At 40.6% G+C, this 11,237-nt stretch overlaps 1 protein-coding gene across 10 annotated transcripts in view; it reads right to left on the bottom strand.

Annotated features, from left to right (window-relative positions):
- Positions 1–238: 238 nt before the first annotated feature.
- The window catches only part of Fam71d (family with sequence similarity 71, member D), a 41,014-nt gene continuing 30,015 nt past the window's right edge, over positions 239–11,237 (bottom strand). For 3 of the 10 annotated variants that reach the window (XM_005399090.2, XM_013521934.1, XM_013521941.1), the window contains 2 exons: positions 8,083–8,111; positions 4,086–4,279 (listed from right to left, as the gene is read on the bottom strand). In XM_005399090.2, the coding sequence (XP_005399147.1) occupies positions 4,215–4,279; positions 8,083–8,111 (94 nt within the window). In that variant the 3' untranslated portion in view covers positions 4,086–4,214. Of the gene's footprint in view, positions 488–3,091; positions 3,172–3,383; positions 3,533–4,085; positions 4,280–8,082; positions 8,112–11,237 lie in introns of those variants that run through there. The other 7 variants (XM_005399091.2, XM_013521937.1, XM_013521938.1 and 4 more) reach the window with 5 other exon arrangements.

An 11,237-nucleotide genomic window follows, 5' to 3' on the forward strand; every position in this document is an offset into this window, starting at 1 on the left:
TAGGAATGCAGGGATGGTTCAACCCACACAAATCCTTTTGAATATGATGCTCATGGGTGCAGTAAATGCTCTCTTAGCCTCAGGTGCTCAGCCAGGACATGAAGATGGAAGGAATGTGGTCTCCCCCGCCCCGTTGGGCAACCCCACATGGCCCTGTGGTAGAGCAACACAGGCTAATGTTCAAGAAAAGTGAAAACATGGAGAATAATAAATTTGCTTAACAACTCCAAAGAAAAGAAACCTTATTAAAAAACTTTATGAATTGAAAATCTTACAGTCTTGCACATCTCTCTAGATTCCTTTAAAACAGATGTCCACAATTAAAATAGTTAAGATTTAAATAAATTAGATTGACATGGATTTGAATTCTTAATGTATTAGGAGCGTCCTTTATTTCTGCCATGTGGAAGGTACTGCCTGGTTTTCTCCTTGCATGGATCGTCTTTCCTGAGCTGGGCTTACTGTTAGCTTAGTGGTCTGCATCTATCTGAAAAAACAAAACAAAACAAAACAAAATGATGAAGTCAGTTCATTTAATTCAGAGGTCTGAAATACAGAATATATATTTTAAATACAAAATTTTAAAATACTACTTTTAAGTATAAGACAAGAACTAATACCAGTAAAAAGTGATTGAAAAAAATTAAAATTACATTTACAATATACTTTTTCTTTATAATATAAACGTAAGTATACTTTGGACATATTTATTTACTGATTCCTTTAGGTGCTGCTGAATGTAAAGGAGGTGCTTTTATCACTGAGCTACATGTCCAGGACTCAGTGTTTAAATCTCAAGGTTGAAGTGATGTTAAAAATGTCCTAGTCAGGAGTGCGTCTCAGTGGTGGGGCACCTGCCTAGCATGCACAAGGCCCTGGCTTCTCTCCCCAGAATTGCCAAAAAAGTAAAAGCATAAAAATTTAGCTTCTTAATATTTTTGTTTTTAGAAGATATTTCTACTCAAGAACTTGAACCAGTCGAGGTTTGCTTTTGGATTTGTTTGTTTTGGGTTCGGTTTGGATGTGACATCTAGGGCCTTCATGCTGAGCTAATGCATCCTCTGTCTCTTTTTTGAGTGAGGCTTTTGCTAATTCACTAAATTGCTCAGATTGGGCTGGACGTTTTGATCCTTCTGTCTCAGCCTCCCGTCTCGGAGTGCTGAGATGGTATGTGTGTGCCCACCACGTGGGCACAAGTAGTTAAGATTATGGTTTTTATTCTTTTTTTTTTTTTTTTTTTTTTTTTTTTTTTTAAGAGCAGTTGACTGGGCTTCAGAGCTGTTGTGCCCTTCTGGGTTTGGTTTTTTTCCGGTACCGGGAACCGAACTCACGACCTTGCGCTTGCCAGGCAGGCGCTTTTGCCGCTGAGCTAAATCCCCAGCCCCATGGTTTTTATTCTTTAAAGTTTATATAAATATCACTGAATTATGTGATATTTATGCTTAATCTGTGCTGAGCTAAACAAATGCTTAATCTGTGCTCAACTACGTTCTACAGTTTAGCCGTTAGATTTACATATACCATAATATGCTCAAAAAACTTGCACATTCTTTTACGTGTAATGAGATAAAGCTTCTCACATGATTTCATTTGCAATAATATGAAGAATTTATTAGTAAAAAACTTTGTTTCACCATTTAAAAATAATCTATCCTTTCCTATATATCAGCAATTCAGAGCTGAAGAATTTTGGAGACACTTTTTCAATTTCAGAAATCAGATTTTAAGTATGACAAATATTTCATGTTTTGTCATTCTTTGTAGTTCTCTCAGTGAGACCCATATTTGAAGTTTCATTGTTATAGATTATATCAACCAAGGAACAAAATCAATGTAAAGTATTGATTTGACTTTTTGATTTTTTTTTTTTTTTGTCTTTTCTTCTGGTACCAGGAATTGAACTCATGACCTTGCGCTTGCCAGGCAAGCACTCTGCCACTGAGATAAATCCCCAGCCCCTTTGATTTGACTTTTAAAGATTTCTTTCTTTATACTTGGCAAAGTATAAAGGCAAAGGTTTGGGTTTCTCCCCCACGTGGACGTAGGAGCCTATGTGTTTCTCTACATGTTACCTCTGCACTGCTCACCACCACAGAGCAAGTTAAAGATAATATGAAGAGTGGCTGGGCATGGTGGTGCACATCTGTAATCCCAGCACTCAGGAGGCTGAGGCAGGAGGATCACCATGAGTTTGAACCCAGCCCGGGCTGTATAGTCAGTTCAAGCCCAGCCAAAATTACATAGGGAGCCTCTGTCTCAAAAAACAACAAAAAGAAGCCAGGTATGGTGGCGCATGTCTGTAATCCCAGAACTCGGGAGGCCGAGGCAGGAGAATCACCTTGAGTTCAAAGGTAGCCTGGACTACATAGTGAGTTCAATGTCAGCCTGCACTACATAGTGAGACCCTGCCTCAGAAGAAAAAGTGGGAAAAGAAGTGACAAAAGTCAGAGTATGGTGGTGCATGCCTGTAATCCCAGCACTCTGGAAGCCTGAGGCAGGAGGATCAAACTGCAATGTGAATGGCGCGCCCTGCACCCTGCAGCATACAAGCTGCGCAACTGTGTGTGACGCCCCTAGTGAGACTAAAAACTCCGTGTAATTTTGGCATCAAAGACAGGTCGTGGCTGCGTTAGGAAGTCTCAGGAGACTGGATGGGAAATAGCATGGGGAAGGAGTACAGAAGGTTAGGTGTGAGCATGAGAGGAGTCGCTGTTGTAGCGGCAGGGTGTAATTCTCACCGGAAGCGCCTCCCTAGGCCGGTGTTACTTTTGACCCATCATGGATCCTGTAACAGAAACCACAAATCCTTCTCCTTCAGTGCTGTGTTCCACCTCTTTTGTAGGACATTAAAAGTATCGAGGCTGAGGTTAAAAGAGTCAACTGATTAACAATTTCTAAAGGTGTCACAACTGTTATTAAATCTATAAAGGGGTATATATATATATATATATTTGAGACAGGCTCTCACTATGTACCTTCAGGTTGGCCTCAAACTCACAGCAATTCTCCTGCCTCAGCCTCCCAAATGCTGGCACGACAGGGTGTGTGCCACCTTGCCCAGTGTGAGGCTTATAATTTTTTAAAATCTACTTACCCTTACGTTGTCTCGCACGTTTTTCCATTGATTTTTATCTTTTTCTGTTTTCCTTTCCTTTCCTCACATTCTTTCCCCTGAGAAAGGAGGAGACGGATGAGGCAGAAGGTTCAGGAAATTCGGAGAGGATTTGATACGAGCGGAGAGGGGAGCCGGAGGGGGAAGGAGAAGATGAAGCGAGATCACCAGAGGCAGAGAGAGAGGAAATGAGAAAGAAAGCGGGGTACAAAAGCAGGAAAGAAAAAGGCACAGGAGAGAGAACTTAATTTGGGTCTTAAATTCAAATTACGTTCAAAACACATCATCAGAAATGTCTTCATCTTTCCGGCAGAGCTCACTGTCCGAGTTCACAAACTCATTTCCTTCTGGGGGCCTTTTCCTTTCCTTCTTTTCGGCCTCGGTTTCATAAACAGAGAGTGAACCTGGCTGCGTAAGAGTCTAAGGAATTTGATTTATAATATTTAAGAGCAAAGTGGAAAAGAAAGGTAGGGGGAAGAAGCAAACTCTCAATATTTCGGAGGTAATTCCCCCACCCCAGAGCTTTATCGTCTGTTTCATTTCTTTCCATCTTGGAAAAATACCACAGTATCGTAGATAAGCCTAGCACTTGTGCTCCCTATAAGGAAGTGGAAAAATTAAGGAGAATAAAGTTGGAAGGTATGAAATTTAAAGTCAAAAAAGAAGAGAGATGAACTCAGTTCCGGAGGGATAAGCTCAGCCTGGGACCTGCCAGTGGCTCACTGCCTGGCCATAAAAACTGTTGTGAAGTGCCCCGATTCCAGAATCTTCCACAGAAAGAGGAACAGATACTTCAAGCTGCTGGGAGGCGAGAGAGACGGATTTAGAGCGCATGCTCCCTCATAGCACCGCCCAGGAGCCGGGTGAAGGCCAATCAGAGGAGCTTCATAGAGCCAGGAATTTGTTTTTATCAGGAGGGGACCAGTGATTAGTTTGGCTTCTACCTAAAGTAGACATTGGAATTACAGACTCATTTTTAGTCAATGCTTAGATTAAATTTAATGAGATAGGGATTAAGACTGAGCTCAGCTTTGCTTTTCTTGGTGTGAGGTGCGTTAGGGGTTAATGAGAGTGCGGGGGGGGGGGGGGGAGGGGGAATGACTCAGAGGAGGGTGAAAAGGGGAAAAGAAATGCTAATCAAGGGGAAAACTGGAAAACTATTCAAGCCTAAGGAAAAACAAAGGGAAGACGTGGGAGAGAAAAGTAGGGAGAAACAAGAAAGTACATGAAAGAAAACAAACGGAGAAAATAGTTAATACTTCTTGGGAAACTGTGCCAATTCTTTTGAGCCAATTTTGTACATTGTGCTATCCCTGTGATCTAACACACTCACTGTAGGATTTTGCTGCTAATTTGCTGTCTTTCTCTCCTGGTTTCCAGAGCTCTATTTCTTTTTCTTTTTCTTTTTAAAAAATTTTTATTTTAAAGGAAAGAGTACCAAAAAAAAAGAACAATAGCAAAGTACAAACAAAACAAAGCAAGGACATTAAAAATGATACAGGTTTTCAAACCAAATGATAGGGATTAAGATTATATATTATATAGTTATTCTATATAGTTATCTTCAACGAAGTTGCTCAGATTACCAGATGTAAGAATAGGAGATTGATCAAACCATTAAAGGGAATAAGAAAATAATAATTTAAAAGAACATTAGAGACAATACATAGTTTCACTAGACAGGATTGTAGGAATTCACCAATGGTTGTTACACTGAAAATTGTCGTCTTCACATAAATTGCTCAGATTACTAGATCTAAGCATGCAGAATTGGTCAAAATATAAAAAAAACTTGTAATCATTAACTATTCCCCTCAACAAACCATCAGACACCAGCAGTACAGTTATACCACTGATATATATATATATATATATATATATATATATATATATAAAATGCCTTAGTACTTTCTTGTTCTTCTTTCCCTCATCCCAGTTGTTCCTTCCTTTGAGCAATTTCTTTCCCTTTCTTATTATCTATTGTACACTCCCTGGTGTAAATAAAACCCAGAGCTCTCTTTCAAGCTGCCTGCTAGCTTTACAAGAATATCAGCTCCTAACTGCCAAACAGGCCTTGGAACCACTGGTCACACACCCTTCTCACCCCAACGCCCTGCCTTGTGCACACCCATTTTATAGTCAGGGAAACTGAGGCTGGACAGATGAGATGAAATGCTCGTGTTATAGAGGCAGTGCAGTTAGAACACGAACCTGGGACTTTTGCTTCTAGCTTCAGTGTTCAGCAGCTGACTTCATCTTTCCCCCCCAAATTTCCTCCAGTTCCTTTTCCTGGGTTGTTTCATGGGCTTACACCTTCTAGTCGTGTTGTCTCCCAAACCATTATTCCCAGTTCTTTTTTCCTTGTCTCCATAAGGAGACCATCAGTGACTTGTCCACTCTATGATAATGTGCTTCTTTCCATCGTTTGTTTGTCGCTTGTTTGTGACAGGGTCTCACTATCTAGTTCAGGCTGGCCTTGAACTCACAATGTACCCTAGGCTGGCCTTGAACTCGGGGTGATCCTCCTGCCTCAGCCTCATGGGTGTTGGGATTACAGGTGTGCGCCACCAGTCCTCCTCCTCCTTTCTGTTCAAAGTGCTTCTTATTCGGTTCATGACTCTGGCACCCTCCACCTGGACTGTTAAACAGCTTCTTAACGGTCTTTGGACTTCTAGCCTCCTCTTCCTGGTAGAGAGTATAGGCAGCGCATCCCCCTAACACACGACACTGATTTTTTTCTTCTTCCTATCTCTCAGCAGCTCCTTTTCAGCTTCCCAACACTGCATCCAGATTTCTAAACGAGATTCAAGTTTTCCATAATCTGGTCCATGCCTCGCTTTCCCGGTGCACCCAGTACAGCTACTCACACCTTCTCCTCTACCCAAGACACCCTCGTTCCCTCTTTTCTAGCTCAAAGGTCTCCTTAAAGCCTTCCTTGACTTCCCTTCCTAGGCTAATGTGTTCATTTTTAGCCCAAAGCTTACATAATCGTTTATGTTAGTAAATAACAGCGAGTTATGCTATTAAGTAACATAGTGATTTATGATATTTATACACATTTTAGGGCCAAGGAACACGTTCTGTTCCCTCCCTCCCTCTCTCTCTCTCTCTCTCTCTCTCCTTCCCAGAGCCTTCCTATAAAACAGGCGTGGAGCGCTTGTTCAACTGAACAAAACTGAGTTGGTGAAAGCACTGGATCTACCACTAAACCATCCCTGTGTCCTTAAAAATTGGGTCTGTGCCAGACGACAGGTGAAAGAATTCGTTACACATAGGTAAAGATAATGGCCTCCATGCCCTACATTAGTTTTAAAATTCCACGGCTGCATAAACGAATTCTCAGAATGTTCATACACTACACTAATTAGAATACCAGTAAGAAGGGTGCCATTGGACTTATCCTCACCTTTAGCAAATAAGGGGAAAATATCTGCCTGTACTGGACATCCCTTAATATATACTTTTTTGTTTTTTGTCTTTTTGAGACAGAGTCTCACTGTAGAGTTCAGGCTGGCCTTGAGCTCACTTTGTAGCCCAGGCTGGTCTCGAACTTGCAATGATCCTCCTGCCTCAGCCTCCCGAGTGCTGGGATTACAGATGTGCACCACCATGCTCGGCCCTTAATATTTAGTTTGATTTCTTTATGAAATACAATTCAGGGTAGAAGTTCCTAGATGAAAATTCTATAAAATGGAAAGGCAATTTTGCATTTTTCTTATAAACTACAATAACATTTCCTACAGTGTTGTTGGTTTTGATTCTGTAGATTGCAACATAGGCATCACATTATGGTGATGTTCACCTGGTATTTTTGGACACCAATGACTGTTGGGAGACCTAAAGACCAATCTATATTTGTATACAAACCTATCTTACTAGTCCTTCTTTGTAGGACAGATTCCCATAAATGTGCCTATAAATACTTTCAAATATCTCCATTTTTGAAGTAGTAGGTTGTTTGTTGTTTGTTTTTGTTTTTTGAGACACGATCTCATTTTGTAGTGGAGGCTGGCCTCGAACTCACTTTATAGCCCGGGCTGGCCTCAAAATCAGGGCGGTCCTCCTGCCTCAGCCTCCTGAGAGGTGGGATTATAGATGTGCACCACTGTGCCCAGTTTGAAGTAGTAGTGTTTTTGCTCTTCATTTGAGGTGAGTTAAATATTCCTCTGCATTTTTTATATAACATTAAAAGAATACACATAAATATGTGCATGACTAAAGCTGAGGCCTAGTCCAGTTCCCACGTTAGAAAGTAACTGCAAAGAGAAAGATCCCTACACTTGCCTCTGGGTAAATGTTTGTCTTAAAGTTAAAGGTTCTTTGACCTGGGAGTGTAAGGAAGAAACTGTTTTTCCCCCCCCCCCCCACCTGGACATGAAATCCTATCACCTGATCCTCAGGGAGAGGCTAAAGACCTGAGGGGGAAGAAAGGCGCTGTGACAACAGCAATACGTCATATGACAGCTATTGGTCATTTCCTATCACCTTGTATTGAAATTCTGTATCATTTTTATTGTTTTGTTTTTGACTTTGTGCCTTTTTTTCCCCATTCTCTTTAAAATAAAATTTGAAAAAAAGGAGCTAAATGATCTTAATTTTCCTAAAATTTAGTTATGATATGTCCCCTTACCCACCAGCAAACGTGGGAGGTCTTACTACTATTGTAGGTTGGAGTCTCTCTGCAGAACTAGCCTTGGCTCAGGAATGACGAGTTAAATCCAGGGAACTGGAAAATTGAACGGTACCAGCACAGAAAAGAAACCTAAAGTAGGGCCTGTCACTTGGAAGACAGTCCCAGGACAGGCTCTGAGGAAGCGTTTCCCCACTGTCCACTCTGCTCTCGGGATAGAGTAAAGCCAAGAAAGGGGGTGCAACGAAAAGCCTAGCTGGGTTCCTTCCTCGCCTCTACCCCGGGGTGACTCGCAGACCCCAGGGTCACAGTAAAACGCGGAGTGGAATTTGTTCCATACCTGAAGTGTCTGACTCAGTTCTCAGGCTCCTGTGAAAACAAACCGGGCATTTCAAAAATTTGCCAGCGTAACACAAATATTTATAAAAGAATCACTAGGCTAGGTCTGAGATAACTAGTTATTTTTAAGTGGTTTGTAGGTGGTAATGAGGCAGGCTATTATTGATTATGATAGTAAAGTTATTTACAGGTTGCCAATCTGTAAAAGCCATAACAGTGAATTGTGTGTAATAACATTTTTTTTTTACCATGTATCTCACAAGTCAGTCAGTGAGGCTGCTGGCATCCCTGCCCTGCTGCCCTCAGCCCTTCCCTCCCGGAGGAGACAGAGGAAAGCTAACTGCCGCTGTTCAGGTGTTGACGAAAACAGGGTTCCTTTTGCTGGGAATATAGAGTCTCACAGAGAGCTGTCGGGAACCCTGGATTGGATGGATTAGAAGCCGCCAACCTCTGCTAGTGTCTTCACCACCATCTCTACGGCCTTGAGGGCCTTGAGTCGGGGCGAGAGGTTCCCAGGAATCTCGCAGGGAACCTACTTTGTGAGGCTCATTAGATCACCCAGGAGGCCAGCAGTCGGGTTCTCAGATAATTTAACTTTCAGAAATGTATCTGGATTAGACATGGTGATGCCTGCCTGTATCACCAGCACTCTTAGGAGGCGAAGGAGAACCAAGTTGCCCAGCCTGGCAATTTAGCCACTTAGTGAGACCCTGTCTCAAAAAATATAAATAAGTTTTTCAGAAGGCTGGGGATAAAGCTCAGGGAGAAGGCCTTGGATCCAGTCCCTAGTGCATACTTCAAAAAAGAAATAAAATATTTGGATAAAAAAAGCTTCATTTTCATACTTCTGAATTTTTTTTTTTTTTTTGGTTTTTCTCCGGTACCGGGAACCAAACTCATGACCTTGCACTTGCCAGGCAGGCGCTTTTGCCGCTGAGCTAAATCCCCAGCCCCGTACTTCTGAATTTTAAAATTAATAATAATTACAACAAGTATTTTCTTAACCAGGTTAAATATAAATGTATTTATGCTGGCATGCTCAAATATAAATGTAAGTCTTAATTTTCACTGGATTCTTCTGCTTCAAGTACTTTTGATATATTACTGTTTGAGGAAAACAAGGCGTTTAGGAAGAGTAATCACCCTTAGAAAGTATCTTCCCAAATAATTGTGCAAAGACGTAAGAATGATCCATTTTAAAGGGTGAGGCAGGGGCTGGGGATTTAGCTTGCCCGCCTGGCAAGCGCAAGGTCGTGAGTTCGATTCCCGGTACCGGAAGTAGAACAACAACAAAAAACCCAAGAAACAAAACAATTAAAGGGCGAGGCAAATATATTCAATTTAAGTTCTACAGTGGGTCTTTTAGAAAGTAAATTTAAAATAGCAATTTTCTGAAGGCTTTGCAGAGAAGTATTCATACTGTCTGTGCCAAATAGCTCTGGTGATTTAAGTGAAGACTGAGATTAATGATAAGTTTTAAGAGGGTGAGGAATATAAAGTAGATGTGCCTTAAAAAATGGGAGTAAATTAAAATAAAGCCTGCTATTATCTTCTTTAAAACAAAGAGGAGAGTCATAATAGCAGGATTGTCAAGGTACGAGAAGGAATATAAACGCATCCTAAAGTAAGTCCTTTCTTCATGACTAAAGGACCTAGGGTGACAGTATCAAAAGGTTGAAATCTCCATCTTTATCAGCTCTGGATTTAAATTGCTTACTTTATATTTTTGAAAGCAGTGAATCCAAGGACAGACTATTCAAGAAGGTCATTGTTTAATTTTTTTCCATTGTGCCATGGTCTTGGAGAAAAAATATAAAGTACAGAAATGATTTATCAACTTCGTAGTCCTGACTAAATCCTACAAATGTTCCTGGAATAAAGCCCTGGTGAATTCCCCTCTGTTCTCAGAATATTACATCTTTCATTCGTAATTAACATCCTCAAATTAGACTCTAGCTAGTGATTAGGCTCCTAATGTAAATAGACAACACAAAGGAATCCACGTTTGATTACACTGAGCTTAGGAGCATTATTTAGAATAGAAATTTGTTTTTTCTTCATCTATTTCTCTGCAGCAGAGTTAGTAGATTAATGGCAGAAGAAGCTAAAGGACAGAGCCTTGAAGAATATGAGATTTGCTAAATTATAAGACCCTTTATATATTTAAAACGCTATGATTTTTGCTATTTATATACAAGTTCGTTCTCTCATTTATCGCAGTGATCATAATGGTAAGACAAACAAAACAGCATCCGCAGGCAACATTTGTCCTAACAATTTGAGTTATTTTTGCAATTTTTAATATTTTAAGAAGAAAGTAAGAGCCAATCTAACTCTGAGGGGTTTTTCTACAACAGTGACACTATTCTGTATGAAGACGTAATTGTGGATATGTGTCAAAATCTATGGTATGAAGAAGGAGCCTTAGCAAATGCTGTGGACTATACTAACAATACCAGGCTGGTATTGGTTAGTCCACTGTCACTTCTAAGGTGTTAATAAAGAAAACTGAGGAGATGGCAAGGGAATGCGGGAACATGGAAATGTATGTCCTGTATGCTCAATTATTCTGTAAATCTGAAACTGTACTAAAAAGTAAAGTTTGTCAATGAATTTTGATAGGTTTTTTTTTGTAATGTAATGATTCAGGGCATTCACTGCATGGAGAAGAGCAGGGAGAAAAGCCGAACTGACTTACGCAGGTGACTTTGTGAGATTTTGATTTAGGGTCAGCGTTTCCGAAGTGTTCGTGGGTGAGGACCTTGCTTGTGTTTGAGCAGAGAATGAAATAAAGGACAAGGAAATGATCAGAGTGACCAGATGCACTGCTTCTCGGCCTTTTGGCTAAGGTCAAGTGTAGTATCAGAGGGATCAGTAATTATTTAGGACAAATTGTGAAATTAGATGGATTATTCTGTGTTGGCATTTTAAGAATTTTTGGGCTTTTCTACTAAACTGTATTTAGGGATAATAGCAACACATGTTTCACTACTGAGGGGCATCTACTTGTAACCCTCTCAATCTTTTTTTTTTTTGTCACAGATACTTAACATTGAACCCACAGCCTTTGCACTGGACTACATCCCCTGTCTTTTTTTTTGTCTTTTTGAGACAGGGTCTCACTCTACAGTTCAGGCTGCTGTTCTACTATCGAGG

Source organism: Chinchilla lanigera, unplaced genomic scaffold, assembly GCF_000276665.1.
Source record: "Chinchilla lanigera isolate Chin_1 unplaced genomic scaffold, ChiLan1.0 scaffold00065, whole genome shotgun sequence".
In the NCBI taxonomy this organism is placed as follows: domain Eukaryota; kingdom Metazoa; phylum Chordata; class Mammalia; order Rodentia; family Chinchillidae; genus Chinchilla; species Chinchilla lanigera.